We start from the raw sequence: 27,708 nt of genomic DNA, 5'->3' as shown, positions 1-27,708 counted from the left end.
AATTAAATCCGACAAACTGTTAGGCAAACATTTAAAACAATCAAAGCAGGCCTTAAACGGAGTAGGCATAAATAAATAAATAAATAAATAAATAAATAAATAAATATGTAAGAACAAAGCACAAAATACTACACAGACATAAACAGCACGGTCAATAAATAAATTTATTGTTTGGGAAAATAAAGATTTAAAATAAACAAGAAACAATTTAAGATATTCCGTTTGTAAGATTGTTTATTAAAGTTTTATATAGCTCCCTGGTACATTTGGATTTCAGTAGTTTGAAGAACAGAAAAACTAATTCAATTTCAACGGCGCTGAAGCTGAGACGAAACCGGAAGTTCTCTGCAGTGACTCCTCTGTAAATCCGCCGCAGAGATGGGCGGTCCTTCTTTTGAGGGGCGTCATTAAATGCTGCTCGTTACTGTTTGACGCTAAACTGGATGTGGGGGAGCGTGTTTTGCGCCGTACTGGTCACGATTATGTCAAACAGGTAATTATGTCTCACTTGCACCACTCCTAAGTGTTCATTCTCACCTGTCTGTGGATGTTTACCTGAAACCACCGAGCGGTGTAAGTCGATAAGAGGCAGCCGAGCCGTTACTCCGGAGGTAAGCCTCATTAGTGAGCTAATAGACAATCTCAGCTCTTCTCTGTCGAGATTTAAACAAACGTCACTCTTAAATTAGATCATTAGGAGCTAATTTACAACAGTTGCTTGACTAGGTTGTTTCCAAATGTTACCTGTAGTGACAGTTTACGTCAGAGTGTCCTAACAATGTTGTCTGTCTCCCTCCTCCTCCCCCTCCTCCTCCTCTTTCCAGGCTTGCCTAACAAAGTGAGACATGGCTGAAATTAGTGCTGTCAACGCTGGTTTGCCCTCACCATCCACTATTAACGTCACTTTCCCGGTGCCAGAGGACGCCAGCACCGCCGCTGCAGCTCCTCCTGCAGCCTCCCTGAGCAGCGACGACTACCTGTTTGTGGAAGCCAGGCACCCCAACACCGTCCTGCAGGGCCTCAATAGCCTGCGGCTCAACAACGCCTTCTGTGATGTGACCCTGTGCTGTGGAGGACAGGAGTTCCCCTGCCATCGAATCGTGCTGGCCTCTTTTAGCTCCTACTTTCAGGTAAAACTAAAGCAACAGGTTTGTTGAACACCAGGGATGGGAAGGCAAGATGTTCAATCAAGGCGCCCATGGAGGGCTGGGGGGACATTCTGAGTCCCGTGGAGGTCTGTAAAATCACGGTCCATTGTGAAGTAAAGCTGTGATAACCATTTTCTATTTTCAACCTGAATAACAGCCACTCTTATCAAAGCAACACATTCAATCTTCATGATGTCATACCAATACATAGCCTTTTTTTGGTGACCCCCCTCCCCCTTAAAAAAAAACAAAACAAAACACAGTTTTATTGGTTGTGTTAACAGCATGGATGGACACACTGAACTACTGAACTAAAGCATTTGGAAAGTAATGTCAGATTTCTAAGCTAAGCCACAGCTGCCAGAAATTAAATCAGAAAAACTGAGACAACTTTAATGGAGAATAAGTACATAAGTGTGAAAAGAGTAAACAATTTGTGGAAAAAGTTGGAATAAAAGGTTTTAACTGGCAAAAAAAGTGGCAGGAATGGCCATAAAGTTGCAAAAGTTGGTCCAAACTGGCAAATCAAGGTAGCAAAAATGGGGGGGGGGGGGGTTTGCAAAATGGACAAAAGACACAGGAAATTGGTTCAAAGTGGCAAAACAGTGTTATAATGGGCAAAAAGTTATAAGTACTGAATAAAAGTGGCAAAACAGCTGCATTAAAAGGGCAAAAATGGCATAAACCAGTGAAAAGGGGGAAAAACAATGCTGGAATGGGCAGAAAGTGGTAAAAGTGTAATAAAACTGGTGAAACGGTGGCAAAAAGGTGGCATTAAAGGGTGTTAAAAGAGAAAAATTTGGTTAAAAGTGGCAAAAAAAAAAGGCAAAATGGGCAAAAAGTGGTAAAAAATTGAATAAAACTGGCAAAACAGCAGCATAAAAGTGGCATCAAGAGCGAAAAAGAGCATAAATCATTAAGCAGTGGCAAAAGTTATGTCAAAATGGACAAAAAGTGGTTAAAAATTGAATAAAACTGGTAAAACAGTGGCTAAAGTGGAATTAGAGGGCATATAAAAGGAAAAAATGGTTACAAGTGGCAAAAATGTACTTAAAATTCCAAAACTGCGGGAAAACAGTGGCATGAAATGGCGAAAATAGTATAAATGCATTAAAAGTGACAAATGGTGTCAAAACGGTGGTAAAGTGGTAAAATTGGCAAAAAATGAGCGTACATGGCAAAAACAGCAAAAATCAGTTTGAAATGACAACAACCGAGGCAAAAAGTGGCTTTACTGGGCAGCAAACTGCAGAGATGGGTTAAAAAAGAAGAAGCAAAAATTGGCGGAAATCGTTTTGACAAGGAGGTTAAAAGTTGAACCAAAAAATAATTCCAACATCAGAGCCCATTCATAGTTTGAAATGCTATCTCCTCAAAAAAACATTTTTATAAACAGACCCTTGCTATTGTAATGCTGGTGGATGTCTCTTGTGTGCACAGATACTGCATACAAATTTTAAAAAAAGAAGAACTGAATATATACTTGGGTAGCTGCAAATACATCTGGATGACGCTCCTAAATATCATCTTTGTGTGGAAAGTCATTTTTGACACTCAAGGGACTGCAGCTTTTCCCCCTTATTGCACTAACCATGGAGGCAATACTCTTCAGCTCGGTGGTTTTCAGCTGGTGAGTCGGGACCCTAAAGTGGGTCACAAGGCTTTTGTTATTGGGTTGTGACTGTATGCCTGGAGAAAACTGGGGCAAAAAGTTTCTGATGTACGAAAGCCCTAAGTCGACATACATCACTATATTTCACTCCATTTTGACATAAGGAGTAAATTTTAGATGTTTTCTTGAGATCTTAGCTTATTTATCTTATTATCATGGCGTAACAAAGCTGGTTTTCCCCATGATGATCTGTTGATTTCTCCAGCTCTTGAGAAAACAGTTCTTTTTGTTATTAGGGTAAAAAGAGAAATATGGTTGTATGCCCACTGAAGGTGCCTTAAATTACATGTTTTTCCATTAAAGGTCCAAACTTTTAACATGTTTAGTTTGATAAGTATGGTTGGTATTTGGACATTTTACCAATAAGGTGGTGGTGGGTCCTGAAACTCGACCATTTGATAAGCATTATCTTAGCTGAATGGTTCCTCAATATTTCTACCAATATTGATACCTGTATGATACCACAGCATTGAAAACTGAAGTCCTCCACACCCAACAAGGAACAATTTATAGTTTTTAGGTGGAATATTTCAGAGAAACTAATGAACACTGTCTAAACTGTGAAAAAACACTGGCAACATTTCAGTAAGATCACAAACAGCTCTGTGTTTTGTGTTTTTCTCCTCATCTCCACAGGCGATGTTCTCCACTGACCTGATTGAGTCTAAACAGGAGCGAGTTGCCATCAACGGCGTTGAGCCTCAGATGATTGGCATGCTGGTGAGCTACGCCTACACATCAGAGGTCTACATCTCCAAAGCTAATGTGCAGGTAAAGGATCTGCTCTCCCCTACTCTCCCAGCCCTCTTAGAGCCGATCTTTGTGCTGAACACTCCCTTTTATTCTGCTACAGGCTCTGCTGGCAGCAGCCAATCTGCTGGACGTGATGGCAGTGCGAGAGGCCTGTTGTCGTTTCATGGAGCGTCAGATGGATGAGATGAACTGTGTGGGGATTCACTGCTTCGCTGAGGCTCATTCTTGTAAGCGGCTGGAGAACAGCAGCATGGACTACATTTTGGAGCACTTCAGTAATGTTTACCAGCAGGTGAGAGGCTGACGGAGCCTTAGAGCTTTATGTTCAATGTTTGTCCCGATGCCAGAATTTTAGACTTTTGACACTCAGAAAAATTAAATGATATCAATATTTCCACTTCATGTATTCTCACTGTATGGGGTGGGGGGCTGTTATCACAATCATGTTGATTATATTTAGGAAAAACCTCACTGCCCACTGATTGTCACGTCTCCCACTGATTGGCAGGTAGCTTGACAGGCAGGCGCTACCTATCTGTCAACTAGAACACTAGCTAGCTTAGCTGACAGGAAGTCAAGCTCAGCGGGCGGGCTCTTGTCTGCTATTAGGTTGGTCCAAAGTTTGGTTGAGACAGCAATTTCAATATGGAGGTGACCGCAGATTGGCTTGAAAAGCTGTTTGAATCCTCCTATTGTAATCAAACGGCTGACGTCACACATGCTTTGTTTTGACTAAAAGTAAAGACGGTAATATAAGCATTTTATTGACTAAAACTAGACTTATAATCTTTAGTTTTTTTTTCATCTCAAATGAGACTAAAGCTAAAGTCTTAAAAAACGAATAAAAAAATTTTAATCTAAAGACACATCAAATTTAAAATAGCTGCCAAAAGCACATAAAAGTTCACACTTTGTATCATGACACATATTGTTGCTCTTATGTCCTAAAGAAACAAAAGTTGATTTCACTGTCACTTATATGTGATTCAAAAGGTACCGAAGAAGCCTTAAACTTTGAACATAAAACCTTGTTAACACGGTCTTCAGGTTCATACAGCGCTGCCTCTGCACATGCTCCCAGTAAACACCTCCATAGGAGAGCATAAGCTGGCACTGTTGTGTGTTTCATGTGTGAAAGGGGATTAACAAAGATAATCCACCTGCCGGTCAGCATTCATACCAGTGATTTAGGCCTGTTGAGTTGTATGCTGCATTCACGTGCCCCTGAGATGGTCCCCTTTATGGAGTTTGGAACTTTGGTTTGTTCAGGAGCTTTAAATCACAGAACGGGAACATCACTGACACTACAAGTAAGAAGTTCTGTAGTGCTTGGAGCGTGAAAACAACACTTTTACTTGTTTTTCTGTTCTTGTTATTAGGAAATTGCTGCAGACTTGCTGTTATACAATAAACAATGACGTAATCCTGCATGTTTCTGACTGAATATTTCACATAATTTCTAAATTGTTGTCCTAACATGTTGCAGTATGTAAAGTTTCCTGGATTTGTAGTTTTTTGACAGTAACAGATGCAGGTTTGTGTCTTTTTAGGGAGCAGGTTGAGTGGACTATCACTCAAACGTAATAATTTTAAGTGTTTTACATGTTTTGTCTCTTGAAGGAGGAGTTTCTTTCTCTGTGCGTGGACAAGCTGACAGAAATCCTTGCCAGTGACCATCTCAATGTGCTCAAAGAGGAGGTGGTGTTCGAGGCGGCCATGCTGTGGTTGAATAAATGTCCCTCCCGCAAACAGAGCTTTGAAAAGGTACATTTCTCTGTTTTACACAAGTCTGCAAGCATGAATGTGTACACCGCTCTCAGTTCTCAGTTCTCAATCTCCTTTCCTTGCTGCTGATAGTGTAAACACACTCCAAAGATGAGCACGTGTTTGGGACTGACAGCACAGTGTAAAAGCCCTCAACTCAGCAGCTGCTAGTGTTTATAGCTCTCATAAATCACTTTCTACATACCAACACTGTCAGCCAATACTACACACAGTAATGACACGGAGGCCCATGTAAGATGACCCTCCTTCTTCTGCTGTGTGGTATTTTTTGCAGGATAATCCTAACTTCTCTAGTCTTTATTATTGCTCTTCATATGATTTAGATCTGTATCTGTGAAGTATTATTGATCAGTTGGGGTAATATTACAGTTTATGAGGTTTCTCTCCTCTTGTTTTTTCCTTGTAGGTCCTTGAACACATCCGTCTGCCTCTGATCAGCCCTTACTACCTCCACGACGTCATCGAGTCTCTAGATGTGGTGAAGGAGAACCAGGCCTGCCAGAGGCTCATCTCTGAGGCCAAGGACTATCTGCTGCTAAAGGACCGCCGCGGGGAACTCTACTGCCCGAGAGCGAGGCCACGAAGGTCCACAGGTAAACTGAGTAGCACCTTTACATTCACATTGACTGACAGCAATCACACGAGTTTTTAATTTTGCTGAAACTACAATTTTTTCCCAAATTCTGTGCTTTTCATGTTTCTGTTTCATTTTATTGAAAAGAATGAGAGCTGTATTCTTATTATTTTGTTCACTATTAAGTAGTTTTTAGCTATATTCACATGTTTTAACACACCTTGGATGGTCATTTACTGTTTTTCTGGTCTTCTATGAAAGAAAGATTGAACCAATTATCTGTGGAACTAAAATGCCAAAATATCTGATTATATTAGTCCTGAGAAGTTTTGATGGCGTATTTTTCTCTCGTAGTATTTCACGACAAAATTATGAATAAAGAAATTATTAAAGATATTTTTAATAATAAAATTACCTGGAGTTTCATCTCTACACCACTGCATTGCATCTGTCACTTCCTGTATTCTTTGGCTCACACCTCCTCTGTTCTCCTTCCCCTGTCACCATGGCAACAGGGACAGCTGAAGTGATAGTGACAGTCGGTGGGGAGGATGACAAGGTGGTGCTGCGCAGCGTCGAGAGCTTCGATCCTGTGACCAATCAGTGGAAGAATCTGGCATGCCTCCCCTTCGCTGTGAGCAAACACGGGCTGGTGGTGTCGGGTGAGGAAGCGCTGACAGATCAGATGAAAAAAAGTGACCACTGATTGTTCCCGTCTTAAAACGAGATACAACCCTCTCTCTGTCTCTGCAGACTCCACTCTGTATCTGGCAGGAGGAGAATTTCCTGACGGCTCAGCGAGCAGGGAGATGTGGCGTTACGACCCATGCTTTGACTCCTGGTTCGAGATGGCGCCGATGAACGTAGCTCGCTCTGAGTTAGGTGAGACAGAATGAAAACTCAAGCATGCAACTGTTTTGTTTTTTCCCATTAATATTTTTGACTTATAGCACCACGAGATACAGCTTTTGCATTTGCATCATACTTACTCAGATTCAGAGTTTAATATTTCCACAAACCTCCAGCAGAGATGATGAGTGGGCTAATGAGCACTTTCTGCCCATTATCTTTATTACACCAACACGCTACAGTCTATAGTGGTGGCACCCTTGCTTCTTTCCCCCAAAACACATGAAAGCAATGAGAAAATAATCAGTTCCTGCATTATGCATTTGTTGTTTTCATCCCTTCCCTTTTCCTCAGGCCTGGTGATGCTGGACGGTTTTGTTTATGCCGTTGGAGGATGGGAGGGACGTTCTCGCCTGGACTCAGTCGAGTGCTACAACCCTCACACCAACTTGTGGCAGTTCACAGAGCCCGTCAAGATGGCCGTCACAAGTCCTGCCGTGGTCGCCCTGGATGGACTGCTCTATGTTACAGGTAGGAAACACAGACTAGACACATCCTGTGCTGCTTTCCAATTAAAAACACACTAAATAAACTTTTATTGTTGTTGTGAAGGCGGTGCAGTTCTAGAAGATGGTGACGGCACGGACCTGGCTCAGGTGTACAACCCTAAAACATCAGTTTGGACGGAGATCGCTCCGATGCAGATCGCTCGCTCTGGCTCAGCTGCTTGTACTCTTAAAGGAAAACTTTATGTCATCGGTATGTAACACAACACAGAACTCACCAATCAAGCACAGCATAACAGCTGTCAGAATACAAGAATTTAAATTTTTATTTGATCCTAGTGAAAATCCAGTCATAATGATGCTTAGTTTTGAACCTACGGCAAAGAGAGAAGTCTAAGGCTGCCAGTGTCTTGTTTTTAATACCAGAAATTGCAGGGTGAATTTTTCACAGCCTTACTCATCCAGTCTCTTGGACTTCACCACTTTAAACCCAGTCTTCTTGTTCACTGTTTTCCCAGGTGGATGGCATGCCTCCACAGAGAACACGGATAAAGTCGAGTGTTACAATCCTAAAACCAACCAGTGGACCATGTGTGCCCCCATGAAGGAGCGACGCTACCGGCCCGGTGCTGCTGTCGTGGACGGAAAGATCTACGTCCTGGGAGGAGAAGAAGGCTGGGACAGGTGAGGGATTTAACATAAAACATGCTATGCATGACATGCAGAAGATTACCACGAGCCCAGAAGCCATTGGTATTCACAGTTTACTGGAATTATTTCAGCTCAAGCAAAGTCGGTTCTCCCATCACAACAGCTTACACAACTGCTCACACAGAAAATGTGTCTGGACTGGTTTAGATCTAAACATGCATGGATTTAATTTGAACCAATGCAGATGTGTCAGTCGCCATCTGAAGCCTGGCACTCTAAAAGATTTTTTAAATTTTAACCATTTTTTTTCAACAAGAGAGACCCTACACAAATAATGGCTTGCTTAGCTGTCTTGTTCCATTGTGTGTGGTGTGCAAAAAGATGATCTGCCCGATACACCACATACTAACAGATTTATTCACCAACAACTCAAGTCTCCACTCTCTAAACTACAAATCGTGTCTTTACAGTAAACAAGCTGAGGTACCTGCTACATCTATTTTAACAGAAATGTTTTTCCACTAATCAACAAGTTGGTCCTTCATTTAAGATGCCCATCTTACTTTATGCTTCATGTTTACTACCATTGCCATGGCGGTGTTTGTTGTGCTTCCTCCTTCGGTCTGGTCAGCATGCTTCCTGATTGGCTGTTGCTCCATTCCACAAAACAATTCTGCTCAGCTGTCCACTTCTCTCATTTGAACCTGTTAAATATTTAGAATCTCAAGTTCTAATAGCTCAGATTGTCTTTCGCTCATAATACACCAAATTCCACAAAATCCGGCAAGATAATCTTCAGAAGGAAGGAGAGGGGTCCACATAACAGGAAGCTCCCATTTCAAGCATTTATCTACAACAAGAGACATTTTAGGCCACGTGCACTTCCTCAGACAAGTCTGGATCCAGTACTCATCTACTGATGTTGGTGTCTTTTGTTTTACTGTCTTCAGAACCATCATAACTGGGCTTTTGCTGATGTAGGTTGGATGAAATCAGGATGAAAATTGACACGATTTTCTTGTAATGCACCAGTGTTTAGAAAAAACTAAAAACTTGATTAAGCTGTACGTGTTTTGACTATGTTTCCTTACCATCTGTTTTAGCATAAACCATGAGAGATCATCCTACCTGACAGATCCTCTCAGAACCAACAGACATTAATTGCCATATATGTTAAAATTTAACTAAATAGTAGTCTGATGTTCAAACACACTAAGACATGTGATATCATATATTCTGTGTATTATCCTAGCCCATCTGTTCTCAAAGATCTCAGGGTGAGCATGAAGCATTGTGTGCTCTAAGGTTGCCAGGATTCATGGTTAGGACCCCCCTTAATTTTTCACCTTAACATTGGTTTGGTCCCTATATTACTGTGTCAGCAATAAGCTAGTATAAAATACTGTGCCCACTATATGTGACTGTATGTTACAGGCATCTGCTTCTCTTTGAACAGTGTTTAGGGAAACAAAGACCAGGCTCTCTGCACCCATTTTAAACATCCTTTATCCTTCAGAAGGTTATAAAGCTGCATTAAAGAATACAGTGATATGCTGTTAGGTCAATGCCTTTAATTCAAAAGACTTAAAAGACAATTGTCTTGCAAAGGTTGAAAGTCCATCTTTCTTAATTCTGATGACCTTTTTATCTGCAGGTATCACGACACCATCGAGAGGTACTGTGATGAAACGGACACGTGGGAGATCGTTGGAGAGATGCCGACGAGTCGCAGCTGGCTCAGCTGCGTCTCTCTCCAGCTGAGGAAGGACATCTGCATGAGCAGCTGTCCTGACACACCCAATGATAACTGAGCAACTGTGCTGAGAAGATTGACTTTTGTGGTTATTTGCACCCTCATGGAGGATGGCGGTCTACAGCGCTCGGAACTGTGGAGACGGCAATCTGCAGAGGGAGGCCTGGACACAGCACAATGATTGTGCTGCTGCTGGTGGAAGTGGTGGAGTCTTACTCACTCCTCTGGTGACAAAGGAAGTGTCATACATGGAGATGAAGGGATAGATTAATTGACGGACTGATCAAGGACTCAGTCAGCAGTCTGCACCCACTCTCCGTAAGATGTGAACATGTCTAGGGTTACGTTTTACTGCCCCAGCACCTTGAATCTGTGACGCTCCTCCCAGCCAACATAGTGTATTTTTGTATCAATTATTTTGTGATGTATTTATTGGGGTGTCGTAACTTTAAAAGAAACTATGAATCATTTCAGTCCAGTAAAAGATGCTCTGTGGGCCAAAGAATCTCAGTGTGAATACTTTCAAAGGTTACCTGTGGAAAACGAGATGTCTTACATGTGCATTGTTTTTTTTTTTGTATTTAAACTTTATAAGTTCAGAACAATTGTCACTACCTGTGATATGTTGAGTATATTTTTGTAATGTAGTGTGCATCATGCCTTTTAGTGGTTTTTAAATGGAATTAGGTTCTAATAAATGATGTATAATTCTGTTATAATTGCTGCCTGTTTCTTTCTTTACTTAAGGCTAAAAAACAACCCACAAACTTAAGTGAGGAAGAAAAGGGCTTGTGCAGTTCTGTCTCTAAGTTCTGTACATCTTTGTTGTATCTCAAGTCCAAATTGTCCTAATTTTCACAAAAAAACATTTGGTTGTGATCAAAATATTTTGGAAATTTTGGTCAGGATTTATTACTTAAAAGGTTGTGATGGATCCTTTGAGCCCTTCAAATGTTATTTACATAAATTTCTTGTAGCTATTATTCAACTTTGTCAACTTTTTCTGCTATTAATTTGCAGTTCTGTAAATCTGACACTGATCTACAGGGGTGTCAATAAGTTTTCTGGTTCTCGTCAAAAGCTAAAAACATTTGGTCCCACCACCCCCAAGCCATCCCTGTATGATGACTTTAGTCACACTTCTAAGCATATGCCCCAATAAAGGCTGTCAGAATCTTAGATAATTAATCCTGAGGGAAATTCAAGGTATCAAGTAGTAGCTTGCAGACCCGTGACACAAGATACCTCTTACATTGCAACAGATTTCTGATCCAGTTTTTACAGAACTCCACCTGTCATCCATTATTAGTGAATATTATGCATAATAAACACATAATCAGTCCAGTTCTGAGCAAATCTGCAGTTTTTGTTGTAATCTCCCCACTTGGAGAGTACTCTTGGAGAGTAAAATTTTCCTGCTTGAGAATCAAAACAAAACAATTGTTTCCTGCATGCGTTCTTCACCTAATAAGGCACACCATATCACCATCAGACAACCTGACAGCTTTAGAAATATGTAGTTAAAATATTCCAATGACCTCTTCATAGGTGGCTGCTGTATAGGTTCTAGGGACTGATCTCACCGTTAATGCCTAAAAATTACTCTTGTTTTGGATGAAAATAAGTATACTAAAACAATAAAAAGTTAATACGATTAAAAAATGTATTCTATTTAGTTAACTGAAAGTCTTACATCTGAAAAAAATCTGTCAAGGCAAAATCTGGCCCTTGCACAAATGTAATTGATGACCTATTCTATGATGTAGATGGTGCACATTTTTTGAGAAAAAGAAACTCAAACCCTGAGAAAACTTCTTTTCAAGATATTTTTTCAGATCCAGGGCCCCTCCCTCTTGTAGGCTGTCAGTCTCCCTCTCAAATTGTAGGAAAAAAAGGTTTTCCCTTACAATGGAGCGCCTGAAAAAAACAATGGAGCTTCTGTTTCATGAAACTGCCTTCCCAGTTCGATTATCTTGACTTCCTGTATCATCTTTGATTGCTCTGCGCGGCGCAGTGCATTGTGGGTAAGACGTCAGCCCTCCGCCATATCTATCTGAAGGAGAGAGTCTGGAAGAGTCATGAGAGGAATCCGGTCTCTAAACAATCTCTCTGTGAGTCTCTTAAATTATCATATTAAACCGAACATGTCTACCGTCTTGAATCAACCCTTTACTGTTATTTTTCCTGAAACTGTTGAAAAGAAAAACCGCTAACGGCTGCAGTTAGCCAGCCGGCTAGTTAGCATGCTAGGTGGCTAGCTAATGCGGGTTTACGAAACGTTAACTGTTGAAGCTTGCTTACCTGGTTTTACTGTTGAATAAAGTATCGCCTGAATTATTCACCTGCCTCCAGGGACAGTACGTGGTACCTATGCGGTAAACTAGTCTGTTTATTCGGCACAGCGGTGCCGTTCTGTGTAGCTTCTTTGCTCAGCTGGATGTAACCTGAAGGTCATCTCCGGATTCGAGTATCTCATATTTGTGGTCGAAGTTGTCTTCAATTAATCATCCTTCCTCTCTTATATTGACACGAATTACTCTCTGAATTTTTCATATTTTCCTCTTCACTGTTAAAGTGTCACCAGTCTTTGTTGGCTGGACACGTTCAGTTTATTTGTAGTCTCAATGTACTGACTTTGCATGGGTCATTTTAGGACACATCGGCCTTACCCCACTTCACTTTATGACAGTATGTCTGCTGTGTGACGAGCCAAACATGGACATGTTTACAAGGCACTTACTCAGTTATGAACATTTAACTACATAATTTTAAAGACAGTTGACAGTTAGGAAAAGAGCTGAAGTACAACAGGTAGTTTTTAAGAAAAACAATGTAATATAATCCACTGTAGAGTAAGGGTGACATAGTTTTTGATACGATGACACCTCGATCCCGTGTGTATTAAAAGATGTTGTCTCTGTGTAGCAGTGAATGGTGGTGAAGGAACATTCTGAAACTATAAAATACTTCAGGTCTTTAGAAACATCTTTAACAAAAGGCAGAGAGCAAAAGAGAGAGAGAGCTCTGTCTTCATTGTACAAATACATGGGCAACATCCATTGGTTACTGATATAAGTAAATGTCTATTTGTATAGTGCCAGATGAGAGCATATTTTATCTCCACTTTACAGAAAGAGCATCCAGACAATGGTCTCAGTTATATTTTTTATCAATAAGGATAAGGATGTTGGATTTTTGCTGATATTTGATTTGCTGGTATTTTCAAGTTTGTTTGAGCTGATAGTCTAGGGATTGGAAATTCATCAAAATTTAGATTAAATCGAAATATGTCCTACCCCAATTTTCAAATCATAGAAGATGCAGTATTTCTATGAGCTGACGTGTGTCAGAATACCAATTTAATACCTTTTTTTTTTTTTTTTTAGCATGCTCTACACTTGTGTATTCAAGTGCAATTTCTTTCAAGGGTAGTTTGAAAAGAAAACCCACTGTCCTAATTTTTGTGTGTTTTTCATATTTAGAATAAGAATAGCATAAACATAAACATTCCCTTCAACACAACACTCAATATGGCATTTTTTTCAAACTCATTCGGCCCTATGTAGAGTGATTTTTTACTTTTAAGACAAAATAATCACATATTTGCAAATTTACAATATTAGGGAAAATACTGCAATTTGATTATTTCCCAAATCGTTCAGCCCTATCCGTTACTGATATCAATACCATCTGAAAGTATCAGTAGCAATAATGCTACACAGTTAATAATATCACATTTGCAATTGCACAGTCAGGCTGTACAGTTACATGATCACATAAAAGGCTGCAATTATTTTTGTATTAAGTAGTACTTAAAAAGTTTACAGAAATGCCTGCAGAAAGGCCTTCAGGTTTACAATAGTGCCTCTTGATTTGCACTTTGTAGATTTACATTTGTTATCAGAAAATATTTTGGAGGCCATTGTGTAAAAACTTCAGGTTTTTGTCATTTGTGCTACGTAGTATTTGTATGTTTTGAGTTTATATACTTAAACCGTTATTTTCTGCATTTTCCTTGATAACCAAGTAAGTAGGCTCATTATACCATTTTTGTATTGTATCACAAGTGCAATATTGTCCGGTATAATTGCAACCACACATTATTATCAAATCATGCAGCACTACTAAATACACACTTTAAAGTTTAACAATGAAAAAAGAAACTAAACTTCAGTCCTTAGATCACACTTTGAAACTTAAGGAATAATGATGAACACTTAAAATGTGAACATTACTGCAGCTTACTGCTGGACTACTTTAACACAGAAGCATGATATGGTCAAGTCAGGTGAAATGTGACTACTCCAGCCGATTACCACCAAACAGAAAATGATAAACAGCTGCTCACAAGGTCATTTGTTGTGTGTGGTGTCACCACTTCCTACAGAAACGTTGTTATGCGGCCGCCAGGAGGAATGAAGCCCTGACTGAACCGCTGCCAGGCTGTAAACCACCTGCAAGTGCGCCACTCCCTCCTCAAAATGTCCAGGTATGAGCTTCTACACCGTGTCCCAAAAGTTCATGCACCCCAATGGGCAACATTTTTGTGGGTCTCTCTCCAAAATGGGTTGCATCTGGTCAGCCAGATGTTGTGAGGTTGTTCAATTAGTGCATCTGGTTGTGAGAGGCCAATGAATTTCTCAGTTGACCAAGGAGCATGTCATTGAGAGAACCATTTTGGTAGCACTGCCAAGATGGCCAAACAGAAATCTGGAAAGGCTGCTCTTTCAAAGCCTCAGGTTCACGTTCAAGCCATTGCCCTGTGCAGGGCAGGGAAAACTTGCAGGGAGGTAGCTCAGGACCTTGGCAGAAGCATACAATGGATGAAGAAGTGGTGGCAGAGACATCAGAGTTGTGACTCCCTTAAAGACAAGCCCTGTGCAGGTTGCCCCTCTGTCCTGAGTTCAAGAGCCAAGGACCTCATTCGAATAGGCCAAGGGAAAGAGACACCAATCCTGCCTCAAACTAAGTTGAAGGCTGAAGAATCTTGGGAAGGCAGTCTCGAAAAGTACCATCCATCGTTTTCTGACTAAGAAACTGGGTCTCAGAGCATAAAGAAGACAGCGGATTCCTTGCGTTACCAAACTGCAAAAGGAGAAGTGGCTGGCTTTTGCAAAGAAGTATGCCAAAATGACCCCAAGAGACTGGGAAAACTAGGTTTTCTCTGATGAGTGCCCACTCTACTTATGTCCATCTCCCAAAATCCAAAACAACTGCATCTACACTGACGATCGGAAAAGAGTGCCACCATCTGAATGAGTCAAGTTCAGTGCCCATTGCATGGTCTGGGGGTGATGTCAGCTTCAGGGCTGTCTGAATTGCATGTTGTACCCAGGGCAACATCATCAATGCTGAGTTTTATGTCAAGAACATTCTCCAGCCACTGCTACTTCCCATACTCACCAGAAAGAAGCAACCGGGCCCCATCACTGCTAGGACGATGTTCAACAGGCGTGCGGAATAGGTCTGCATGCGAGATGGTGCCCCCGCACATACTGCTCATACAACTCAGCAATGGCGTTCTAAGTGGCTTTCTGGCTTTCTGCGCAAAGAGCAATGGCCACCCAACTCCCCAGACCTCAACACGATTGAAAACTGCTGGGGTATCCTGAACAATTGGGTGTTCCACAGCCCACCTCCTACCACTATAAAGCAGCTCAATGCGAGGGCTGTGAGGGAGTAGAGCAACACTGAGCCTTCGGTTTGGAAGAAATGAGTGCATCCTATATCCGACAGGCTGAGGGCTGTATTTAAGGTGCAGGGGGATACACTGGCTTTGGAATAAATGCATTCTGTTGAGTATTCACAATCTGAGTTGACTTTTTCTGTGGTGCACGAACTTTTGGGACACAGTGTATTTATCATACGACCTTCAGGCTGCGTTCAAACTTTCTAAAGTTTATTTGGATGATAAAAGCTCTTTAAATGGAACATTTAATATAAATTACATATTTGTTCATAGCTTGATCAGAAATTTTCTTTCTTTGGTGCATCAGGTGTCCAAACTTCCAAATGGTCTGGTGATTGCATCGCTGGAGAATTACTCCCCTTTGTCCAGCGTTGGTGTGTTTGTGAAAGCTGGGAGTCGTTATGAGACCATGGAAAACCAGGGCATCACTCATGTATTGCGACTGGCAGGAAACTTGGTAATATGTTTTCAATTACGGTCCAAAAATCTGTAAAGCTTTCATTGATGTAGTCATAGCAGTGTCTTCTCTTAGCATTTTACCTTGCCATGATTGAAATGCTATCTAGTAAACCAGAAGAAATACCGGCATGTTCCCTGCTAATTCTGATGAATTAAGGACTGCTAATTTTCACTTTGCTGTTCATTGCACTTCTTTTGTATTCTTCTCAACCAGCAAACTGGGGATTTTATACATTTTGTGTGTTTTGTTTTGCAGACCAACAAGAGTTCATCTGGTTTCAAGATCTGTCGTAGTGTGGAGGCACTGGGAGGCAGCCTGAGGTCAGTGAGGAAACACTTTCACGCACACAGTTTGATTGTGAAAATCCCTGTTTATGCCGCACTTTTAGTACCTTTTTTAAAATCTGAAAAGTTACCAATGCAACCATTATACAGTGCATCTGGAAAGTATTCACAGCGCTTCACTTTTTCCACATTTTGTTCCATTACAGCTTCATTCCAAAATGGAATAAATTCATTTTTTTGCTCAAAATTGTACACACAACATCCCATAATGACAGCTTGAAAAAAGTTATTTTGAAATTTTTGCAAATTTAACAAAAATAAAAAACTAAGACATCACATGTACATAAATATTCACAGCTTTTGCCATGAAGCTCATAATTGAGCTCAGGTGCATCCTGTTTCCACTGATCATCCTTGAGATGCTTGTACAGCTTAATTGGAGTCCACCTGTGGTAAATTCAGTTGACTGGACATGATTTGGAAAGGCACACACCTGTCTATATAAGGTCCCACAGGTAACAGTGCATGTCAGAACATAAACCAAGCATGAAGTCAAAGGAATTGTCTGTAGACCTCTGAGACAGGATTGTCTCGAGGCACAAATCTGGGGAAGGGTACAGAAAAATTTCTGCTGCTTTGAAGGTCCCAATGAGCACAGTGGCCTCCATCATCTGTAAATGGAAGAAGTTCAGACCCCCCAGGACTCTCCCTAGAGCTGGCCACCTGTCTAAACTGAGCGATTGGGGGAGAAGGGCCTTAGTCAGGGAGGTGACCAAGAACCCGATGGTCACTCTGTCAGAGCGTGGAGAGAGGAGAACCTTCCAGAAGGTGAACCGTCTCTGCAGCAATCCAACAACCGGGCCTGTATGGTAGAGTGGCCAGACGGAAGCCACTCCTTAGTAAAAGGCACATGGCAGCCCGCCTGGAGTTTTCCAAAAAGCACCTGAAGGACTCTCAGACCATGAGAAACAAAATTCTCTGGTCTGATGAGACACAGATTGAACTCTTAGGTGTGAATGCCAGGCGTCATATTTTGAGGAAATCAGGCACTGCTCATCATCTGGCCAATACCATCTCTACAGTGAAGCATGGTGGTGGCAGCATCATGCTGTGGGGATGTTTTTTAGTGGCAGGAACTGGGAGACTAATCAGGATTGAGGGAAAGATTAATGCAGCAATGTACAGAGATATCCTGGATGAAAACCTGCTCCAGAGCGCTTTTGACCTAAGACTGGGGCGATGGTTCATCTTTCAGCAGGACAACGACCCTAAGCACACAGCCAAGATATCAAAGGAGTGTCTTCAGGACAACTCTGTGAATGTCCTTGAGTGGCCCAGCCAGAGCCCAGACTTGAATCCGGTCGAACATCTCTTGAGAGATCTGAAAAAAGCTGTGCATTGACGCTTCCCATCCAACCTGATGGAGCTTAAGAGGTGCTGGAAAGAGGAATGTGTGAAACTGCCCAAAGATAGGTGTGCCAAGCTTGTGGTATCATACTCAAAAAGACTTGAGGCCATAATTGCTGCCAAAGGTGCATCAACAAAGTATTGAGCAAAGGCTGTGAATACTTATGTACATGTGATGCCTTAGTTTTTTATTTTTAATAAATTTGCGAAACTTAAAAAAAAAAACTCTTTTCACGTCGTCATTATGGGGTGTTGTGTGTAGAATTTTGAGCAAAAAATGAATTTATTCCATTTTGGAATGTAATAGAACAAAATGTGGAAAAAGTGAAGCACTGTGAATACTTTCCAGATGCACTGTACCTGTTTAAAATGTTGAGACATGAACCGTCAAAACTGAGAGTGTAGGCGCTACAGAGTGAAAGCCTGATGGGATTAAAAATTCTCTCCAATTCATTGTTCATTCATAGCTTTTACATGACATTGCAAACCTGTGGAAAAGTGAAGAAACGCTTCTTTCTGCTATATGCCAGTCTCAGATATCACCTGCATATTCATAAGATGCTCTGCTGTCCTTTTATGGAACCAACAGAAGAGAATTTTTCCAGGGCTCCAGACTAACTTTCTGCCATCATTCCCCTCCAAAAAGTTGCATCCATACTCAGCAGTGTCACCATAATTTTTATATCAATGATGCCTTTGCAGTGGCACCACTTATAATTTGAAATTATCATACAAAAAACCTACAATGCCTGCCACAGAATTGCCATCAAATGTTATGTAGCTGCCATGTTATGATAGCCGAGTACCACATGGGAAAGGCCATTTTATCAAACGGTCTGTCACCCATTTTGGCTGAATTTGAATCAACAAATTTTGCCATTCATAATCACATAACTGCTATGTGTGAAGCCTGGTCATTCCTTTCACAAGTTCCTTTTTTGGTTTAGCTTCTATATTCAATAAATTAAGGTAGTTTTCTTTGCTTTTGAATGAAGGTAATCTTAGGATGATAAAGTCAGTAAGAACCATTAAGATCTGACACTGTAGTAAGTGCCAGATTTACATAGTCATTTTCTAAGCAGTTTTTGTCAGACATAAACGCATAGCTTAAAAAACAAACCAAAGGAGGGTTTCTGTTCTTCTGAGGCACACTGCATGATTCTTGAATGATGGGACATCCTTCGTCTCTGGTCCTGTTTCTTCTAATCCTGCTATACAACATTATGCTAACTTGTCCGAAAACAGCTGCATTTTCACTAGAATGGCTACAAAAGATCACTGACTGAAAGTGAGCATGGGCAGCAAATCATAAAACTGCCCGTTACGTCCAAAACGGCAGCAGTTTCATCCATAGGACATAAAAATTTTGTAGATTTTCATCCCAGCTGCTTTGTAAGGGGAAAAAATTCTTCACTAAATATATTCAAACACCTCAGAGTTGGAGTTCTGGAAACAGCTTGGTTTTTCAGCTTTTGCTAGCTGATGTAAATGTGTGTGGTCTGAAAGAGTTGATAAATTAAAAAGCCTATGCTGCAGTGGTCAATGAGGAGACTATGGTTTAATGGTGATTAACCCCATTAATCTACATTGTTGTTATCTGCAGTGTGACATCATCAAGAGAGACCATGGTCTACAGCGCAGAATGCTTGAGAGACCACCTGTAAGTGCTGCTGTCTTCATGCAAAGCCTGAGTCGTTATTTGTCTTAATAAATGTTTAATGAGTTAAAATTTTGTCTCATACTAAACTTGATCTTTTGGTGTTTGTACAGAGATTCATTACTAGAGCATTTGGTGAACATGACATCAGCGCAAGACTTTCGACCTTGGGAGGTGGCCGACCTGACGCCCCGGGTGAAGATTGACAAGGCTCTGGCTGAGCAGTGTCCTCAGATAGGTCAGTACCTAGAACAGCAGCAGAGCTCTTTACTGACTGGATTTTAACCAAAGAAAAGCTTAAGACAACTGAACGTCTTTATCTTGATACCGGTGTACAAGGTTTACCCTGCAAGTGTCTGACCTTAACCAAACAACCAAGTTATGTGGTGAGAGTCAGGTCTGGAAAAGGTCCAATAGTTGCAAAGCTGAAAGGGTGCTTGTATACTAGGACAAGGACTATAGTCAAGTTAAGTGGCCTAACTGAGCTAAAATTGTTATTTGACTTCACTGTGTATTCAACTGAACTGACTTTTTCATGCTCTGATTTGTGTTTCTCTCTTAACATAGGGTTTTTTTCTGTTCTTATGTCATAGGTGTTATTGAGAAGTTGCACGAAGCAGCGTACAAAAACGCCCTGTCTAACTCTCTGTACTGCCCTGACTACATGGTTGGTCAGATCTCCTCTGATCAAGTATGATGCTCTCATTACTTACATTCTCTATCATAGTGATAAATGATATTTTTCTTGAGTGTCTCAGTCATTATTTGTCAGTCTGTGCTCTGCTCTTACACACCTCCTTTTCCTCCCCTTATAGCTGCAATCCTTTGTTGAAGAGAACTTTATCACTGGCAGAATGGCTCTTGTAGGACTAGGTGAGTGTGCGTTAGTGCTTCTTAGTGTGGCTGCATTATTGTGCTTAGCTTTTTTGTGAAGCTTTGTACTTCAGTGTTCAATTTTTGATAGTGGAGACTAGGGATGCACCAGTCATGGCTGGTTTTGTTGTTCCCATACAGATGCAAAGCATTCTTGTGTTTTGTTGCAGCTGCTTGTCCAGCGGTTAGTTGGTCTACTTAGCTTTGTAGTGTCCTTGGACCTCCTGCAGGTGGCAGCGTAACCTGATTAAAGGAGCACAAATGCCATCCTGATAGTCAACAACATGCTTTTAATCACTTTCCTCGATGGAGAAGTGCAAAACCTCTAAAGGAGCAATGCAACAAATATCCCACCGAAGGGATAACTATATTACACAATGTGATCATTCATCATGTTTTGTTATCTGGTGCCTAACCTACACTTTTGATATCTATTTTCATCTAAAAAGTTGGCTGCAGCTTACACACTTTGATTGACCAGTATAAAGTGTGATAACATGTAACGTCATGACAGCATGTGCGTGCAGCTGTTACTGCATTTGGCTGTACACGATTAAAAGTCATCCCCATTCATAAGGTTTTGTAAGCAGGGATTGCCGGCACTCTGTAACTGCTTCCTCCCTTTGTCATGTCATAACCGCCATTTTAAGAGAATAGGAAGTGTACCGTTAAGAGAATAAACCTTTTGGAGCATTGTTTAAGCTCCTCAATAAAGACAACGGTGGACGGGGCTGTGACGGGGGTCATCACTGTAGGCTGAGAGCTCAACTACAGGATGATTATTTTAACCTTTATCCCCTCTGGGAGCTGTCAGAAACAGACTGTGGCTTATATACCGGGTTGACTTATGTATTATATGTAAATTAATTAGCAGAATTACTAACTGTGTGGCCTTTGTAAAATGTAACGTGGCTGACTTTGCCTTCAGTTTGATGCTGCAAGTGTTGGCATGTCTCTATAATGACACATGGTTCAATTAAGGGTTCAATCCCAGGAATGTGAGGCATTTCCACGTCATAAAAGTTCTCTGTAAATTAAAATGAGTATTGTCTGATTTATGCATCCAGGTGTAAAACACTCTGTCCTGAGGCAGGTGGGGGAGGGGTTGTTGAGTACCCGCAGTGGTGCTGGAGCTCCTGTGGCCAAGGCTGTGTACCGAGGAGGTAAAAATCTTCTGTTAAAGTAACAGTACACTGTCCAGACGTATCACTGCCCCAGTGTCATGATGCTGAAGTGTGTGTTTTTGTGTAGGTGAGCTAAGAATGCAGAACAACAATGACCTGGTCAATGCCCTGGTTACAAGCGAGGGCGGTGTGTCAGGGAGTGCTGAAGCAAATGCTTTCAGCGTGCTGCAAAGGATCCTGGGAGCTGGACCGCATGTGAAGAGAGGCTCTAACATCACCAGTAAACTTAGCCAGGGTATAGCTAAAGCTACCACACAGCCCTTTGATGTAAGTTTCAAACACAAAGGACAGAGAAATAGCTAATTTAGCTTTTCTGACTTTGGAAAAGTTGTTAAATTTTTTAGAAATACAGAGAGTATGTTTCCTCAAAGTTTAACTGCAGTGTTTTGGCTGAGGTGGAATTTTAAGTCATACCTTTAGAACAACATAGACACGGCTGGGAGGGAGGGATAAGACACACCCACTCAATCCTTCAAACGTCTCCATCTGCGGCAGCATCATACAGTTAATAACACAAACATGCATGCATAAACTGATTTAGAGGTTTATGTAGATTATTTGGCCCTGAGAGGCAGCAGTGCCACTTCTGCAGCAGAGAAATAGTTTGAAGAAGAGGGCATCTCTTCCCCCAGAATCCAGAGCCGTATTTTAACCATTAGCACAGGCTGGGACTGCTGAGACAGATGATGCCAAGGACATGGAGGAATAGCGGATGGAGAATGTCACTAAATAGATGATGCTACCCAGAGCACTTAAATGTTAGTAATGATAATAATTAATGTATAGAGCACTTTTCAAAACAGTGATGAAGTGCCTCATGCATAAAGATAGAAAAACAAAAACACTAAGACAACAGAACTAGCAGCAGGACATCACTAAAATTGTCAAAGCAGTCAAGAAGATACACGTTAGTTAAAACTGAGACCCCCAAAAACTCACTTAAAACCCAGCAATACATCAATAAAATATGATAAAACTCTGTTTAAACTCAGCCTGGACTAAAGTGTTGTTGTATGTTCTATATGCCATCAAGGTGATAAGTGCAGCTCTGCTAGGAATTAAAAATGCCTTTAATTTTCTCCATGGCATATTTAAATATCAAGCCCATTTCAGATGCCTCTCAACAGTGTCATGGCTTGATTTTCTATTCAGCTTGCCTGTTAACATACCAGGACTATAACTGCCTGCATAAGCATCACATCTCACACACCTGAAACCAAATATCAAGTGTAGCTTTAACTAGAGAAAGGGGGCTTACCTATTTTTTCACAAGCTGGCCAAAACAGCCAGTAAAATTCCTTTCCTCAGGGGATATGTGTCCAAAACAGTCACATTTGTTTGCAGTGGGTTTCTTAATGACTGTGATGGAAGCCGTTGTTGCCTTTTTGGAGTTATTTAAATATCTGTAGAGTTCATAAAAGGAAAGGAAGAAAATATGCCATAAATACAGCAATGTTTTTTTCCTCAGCACCTTTTCTGAATTTAATGGAGCTTTTAGGGGCTGGATGGGAAGCTGTGGGGGTCTGATGTGGCCTCCAGTTAATAATCACTGGAGAACAAGCACTTATATTTGACTACTCAATAGATTTCCTGTTTTTAGAGCTGTTTTGAGAGTTTTTTTTTCCATCTGATGTTCTTCATCCCTCCTCTTGACTATTTATTAGGGCATAGTTTTTATTCTTCTCTACTTTTGTTATCTGCAGACATGGTTCCAACTGTGACTACATACTTGCATAATGAGAGGCCAGCACATGCTTTAAATGATACCAAGTACAATATCTGCAATGTTAATGAGTACAAGTCCTCAAGGTTGGTATTGGTATCTGTGCATCCTTAGTCAAAGGCAAGATGAAAACAATACAACCAGACTTCCAGTTTGTACTTTTCAAAGTAAAAAGGTAAATTTCGGTGGAGAAACTCACCTCATTTGTACAGAATGCTTTTGTTTGGAATTTTTCACGGCTCACTTTGACTATGCAGTCAGTCAAGTCACTTGTAGGGGGATTTAATGAGATAAAACTTGTGCAGAAGGGTAGGGCTGTAATAGCAGGGAGATGCAGCATATGTATGAAAGCTGTGACAATGCAAGCCAGAGTGGACACACGCAGTAGCTGCACGCAGCACACACACCCAGTCTGAATCGATTGTCAGCTATAATATCATATAACAATCCAAAATAGAGTTGCCAAAATCTACCTGAGAGTAGTGGTGTACTCTTCTCTAGAAGACACAGGTTTGTATGTTATCAAGCTCACTTTAACCCTTTAGAAATCTGAGGGCCCACCAGCAGGCCAGCAGATATTTAACTTTCGTTATTTAAAAATAACTGTTCATAATTATACCACATGTTCTACATCACCGGAAAGCTCTGCTTCTCAGGATTCTGATTAGAAAATCAACTCCTGCATAAAACCACCAGAGTAGCCACTGATAATGCATTTGGTCCAGTTGAGCTAATACCTCTCCAGCTACAGTCATCCACAGGGCTCTAATTCACAATACAAATTCAGAAGGGAAAAATGATATTTTTTGTTGTATTACCCGATACCAGTAGCATAAACAGTAAATCTGACTGTTAGAGGAGAAACTTCAGAGTGCTACCTTTCTAAAGACACCTTGCTTGAGCGTGTACTCTTAAGTGGTTTGGATTCAACATTCAATTTGATTTGTGTATTTCAGGATAGGTGTTTTTGACTAATTTAACCTGGAATTCTAAAGGGAAAAACTTGGTTTTATGTTCTGATCATGGAACAGAACTACATTACCCTCAATCCAAGTGTCACTGCGACATTTTGGAGCCAAATGCTGTTTTTACTACAGACGATTCGAATGAGGAAATTTACTTTAGAAACTAGAGCAGCTAAAAAATTCTGCTGACAATGTTGAGCTTCATGTTGATGAAAGTGGCACCACATTCACCTGCCTTTAGATCAGCCAGGGTTCAGCCTGCTGAGTGTATTTTCTATTTATATTTTTAATACAATATGTAGAATTGTAATTCTTGGTACTCACACGGTTAGATATTGATCCGAATTGATCAACAACCCTGCTTAATACACACATACATTGGCTAAATAGTGGTCTGGGGGGTTTAGCTAGTCGTTGAGAAGTCATATGACCTCTGACTGTCTTTCAGGCCACAGCCTTCAATGCCTCATACTCTGACTCTGGCCTCTTCGGTGTCTATACCATTGCACAAGCTGACTCAGCAGGAGAGGTGAGTTCAGGATTCAATTAAAGACAAATGCATCAGTGTCTAATATGTGAACAGATTTAATAGCCAATGAATTTAATGCTTGCTGCTGTGTGCTATAGGTGATCAAAGCTGCCATCGCTCAAGTGCAAGGTGTGGCTGAGGGAAACGTTTCTGATGCTGACATCACCAGAGCAAAGTGAGTTCACAGAGGTAAAGCAGCTTTGAGCAAAGATCCAGACCCTTTTTTAATGTTGTTGATGGTTTGTCCGTGTAGGAACCAGGTGAAAACAGAGTACCTGATGTCTATAGAGAGTTCTGAGAGCCTGTTGGAGGAGATCGGTGCTCAGGTTCTGACCACTGCGTCGTACCAGCTCCCTGACGCTGTTCTTCAAGCTGTAGATGGCGTCACCCGTGATGATGTAGTGAAGGTTGGTACTTCCTGTGTTGTTTTTATCTCAGTTTTACTTTAGTGAAGCCTCAGATATGTATTTCATACCGTCAGGGTTGCTTGTTTTTGTCTCTATTGGCAAAAATGCTCAGATATGACCTACTGTGCAGTATAGCCTGTACCAACTTGAAGCAAACACTCATAAATATGTCAGAACATAGAGCTGCTTTAACAGGAAGTACCATAAACATTGCATTCATAATCATTAAATTGCTCCAACTTAATGCCAGCATTACTCCATGTCTTCTGACTGTGCAAATCTCTCACTAACTAGTAAATCCTAACAGCTTTATACGATGGAAATGTTTCAGTATCATGCTAGAGCTTGTTCTGCTGCAGCCAAATGGCAGAAATAATCAGTAACTTTAACATTTTAGCTAGTCCTCACTTACAGTGCATTCATGAAGTATACAGACCCCCTCCACTTATTTTCATTTTTGTTTTTTTGCAGCCTGATGTTACAGTCAAAAAGATTAATTTCTATTCTGGTTAATCTACACTCAGCACTCCACCATGTTAAAGTTTAAACAGAAATTTAATTCCTGCAAATTTATTAGAAATAAGAAACGTCCCTGAAAATTAATAATGGCTCATTTTACAGTAAGTGCATATTGGTTCATGGTATCCATTATCATTTTTCATAAATTACTGATAATCTTAACCATTATTGACCCAGAAAAACCGTCAGATTCTTTGCAGCTGATGTCACACAGTAGCAGAGAACTTCCCATGAAGACCAGGTTGTGATTTCTGCTTATAGAAATGCTACAAAAAATGCCACGTTTTGAGCTGTTAAAAACTATTCCAAGCATTTAGAGTGAAAAAATAAAAACATTCTTTATTCCTAGGCTACTTTTGGGTCCCAGAAGTAGTAGAATATTCAGCAAAAATTTTAAAAACTTGCAGAGAAACAGTTGCAGACAGGATTTAAAGAAGTCTTTGACTAAAGTCTGGACAAGCAGTGTCACATTCGTTTATGGTCCTTTTCCACAAAACCGTCTGATTTGGTTAAGTCCAGTTTTGTCATGGTTTGGCACATTAATCTCTGATTTAAAGAGAAAGGAAACCCGTCTTTTTAAGAGATCCAGATCATGGGGCGTGCCGGTAGTGGAGTGGTTAAGGCGCGCGCCATGTGCGCAGACGACCCGGGTTTGAATCCGGCCTGTGGCACTATTTCCTGCATGTCTCTCCCCGCTCTCTTCCCTGTTTCCGACTCTATCCACTGTCCTATTTATTAAAGGCCAAAAATAAATCTTAAAAAAAAAAAAAGAGATCCAGATCATTTGATCTTCTCAGTAGAGCTGCTTGTATGGCTCTTCATTTGGTCACAGTTTGGCTTTTTAAATGTCGATTAAAAAAACTTCAAAGGATGGAGGAAAGGAAACTGGTTCTCAAATGGGAACTAGTTACCGCAACTCACATTAAAGAGCCATTTAATAGCACAGACTCATTTTTGATAGCTCATTACTCAGTTGATTACCACACAAGATTTATTTGTTTGTTAGTATATCACCATTTCAGTTAAAAGCATGTTTATGACAGAATTAAGAATTTTGTATATCTTAAAGGGACTCAGCTAGCCTCTTAGGTCAGCACAAGACTCCTCTATGCTCATCTCCCTTCATCTGGCTAGACGACGCTAAATGCTAGAAGGTGTGCGTTACTGAGGAAATTGTGATATTGATTGCCTCCACGCCAACTTAATCTGTTAAATTGTGGGGAAAAAAACACTTTTTTTGCAAAGAGTTGGGATCATACTTTTTGTGTGTAACATGTCTGATGACGGTTGCAGCATATAAGTCCATTTAGAGCTGTAAAGTTCCAACTTTCCTTTGTTCCCATTCATTCCTAATGGCTGTCCCCTACTTCCTGGCCCCCCTAATGGACATTCATGTGTCATCAGAATCACCTGACTAAAAAGAACCTACATCAGTCAACTCCGCATTATACATTGTATATTTTTCTAATATTATGCAGCTTTAAGCTGTTAAATGGAAGCTGCCAAGCTTCTTTGTAGCAGTGATGAACAAACCTTTCTGCCTGTAGTGTTAATCTAAGGCTGCATGGTTGTAGAAACTGTCCTGCAGAATAATTTATTAATGGTAAGGGAAAGATTATTAGATAATTTAATTTTCTTTGTTGCTCTGAAGTTTTTCACAGAGGTAGCTGACTAAGAAGTTAATTTTAAATTTAACAACCTTGTCCTTTTCTTCACAGGCTGCAAAAAAATTTGTAGATGGCAAGAAGACCATGGCAGCTAGCGGACACCTCATCAATACGCCGTTTGTGGACGAAGTATGAAAGATAAATTAAGGAGAGAGTGATTTTAACCAGGGCATGCTGCTGTGTCTGGCTGCTTAAGAAAAAGGAACGAGGACCTCAGAGCCACAGCCTCCTGCAACAATTCATCTGACGTCACAAATCATTTGTAACCTGTCCTGCCATACTTGTAAGCACCAACAGGGAGCTGGAAAACCATAATGCAATTATTTTTGTCCATTTAACTGTATATCTATGTAAATTAAAGAAATGACATAATAACAGACGGTTATCACTTGAATTTCTGTTCTAGTCTGAATACTAATGTTGTGTTTTAGGGTGGAGTGTGAGGTTATAAAGTGGTTAAAAAGGCTGCAGGTATTTTTAGAACTTGAATAATATTGTTCCGTTTGTCGACCAGTAGGGGGAGCCAAAAAGACACAGAGCATGTTGCCTTCAAACTAGTGTCGGTGCTATATTTAGAATACACCCACCTTGTTTTTGCTTGTGGAAAAAGCAGTGAGATCATTGTTTAGTGTAAAGGTAGCAGAAAATGCACA

General features: G+C 40.7%; 2 protein-coding genes across 3 annotated transcripts; both read left to right on the top strand.

Moving 5' to 3' along the window:
• The first annotated feature begins 391 nt into the window (after positions 1-391).
• On the top strand, positions 392-10,898 carry si:ch211-256e16.3 (kelch-like protein diablo). Of its 2 annotated transcripts, none has more exons than XM_041778642.1 (12): positions 392-493; positions 825-1,130; positions 3,457-3,591; positions 3,674-3,865; positions 5,194-5,337; positions 5,765-5,951; positions 6,448-6,594; positions 6,686-6,814; positions 7,136-7,312; positions 7,394-7,540; positions 7,806-7,971; positions 9,593-10,897. In XM_041778642.1, the coding sequence occupies exons 2-12, from the start codon at positions 846-848 to the stop codon at positions 9,747-9,749; spliced, it is 1,866 nt and encodes a 621-aa protein (XP_041634576.1). In that variant the 5' UTR covers positions 392-493; positions 825-845; the 3' UTR covers positions 9,750-10,897. The 2 variants fall into 2 exon arrangements, with proteins under 2 accessions (XP_041634576.1, XP_041634577.1); XM_041778643.1 differs by having other exon boundaries at positions 474-611; positions 9,593-10,898.
• Positions 10,899-11,699: 801 nt separating this feature from the next.
• LOC121503568 (cytochrome b-c1 complex subunit 2, mitochondrial) lies at positions 11,700-27,432 on the top strand. The gene is made up of 14 exons (XM_041778037.1): positions 11,700-11,802; positions 14,079-14,180; positions 15,688-15,837; positions 16,096-16,160; positions 19,135-19,191; positions 19,302-19,426; positions 19,782-19,879; positions 20,004-20,061; positions 21,129-21,224; positions 21,313-21,512; positions 24,382-24,462; positions 24,561-24,637; positions 24,716-24,869; positions 27,107-27,432. The coding sequence occupies exons 1-14, from the start codon at positions 11,770-11,772 to the stop codon at positions 27,188-27,190; spliced, it is 1,380 nt and encodes a 459-aa protein (XP_041633971.1). The 5' UTR covers positions 11,700-11,769; the 3' UTR covers positions 27,191-27,432.
• Positions 27,433-27,708: the final 276 nt, after the last annotated feature.

This window comes from Cheilinus undulatus, linkage group 21 (assembly GCF_018320785.1).
Source record: "Cheilinus undulatus linkage group 21, ASM1832078v1, whole genome shotgun sequence".
Lineage (NCBI taxonomy): Eukaryota > Metazoa > Chordata > Actinopteri > Labriformes > Labridae > Cheilinus > Cheilinus undulatus.
The sequence above is the reverse complement of the archived record's forward strand: the minus strand, read 5'-3'. Positions and strand labels throughout refer to the sequence as shown.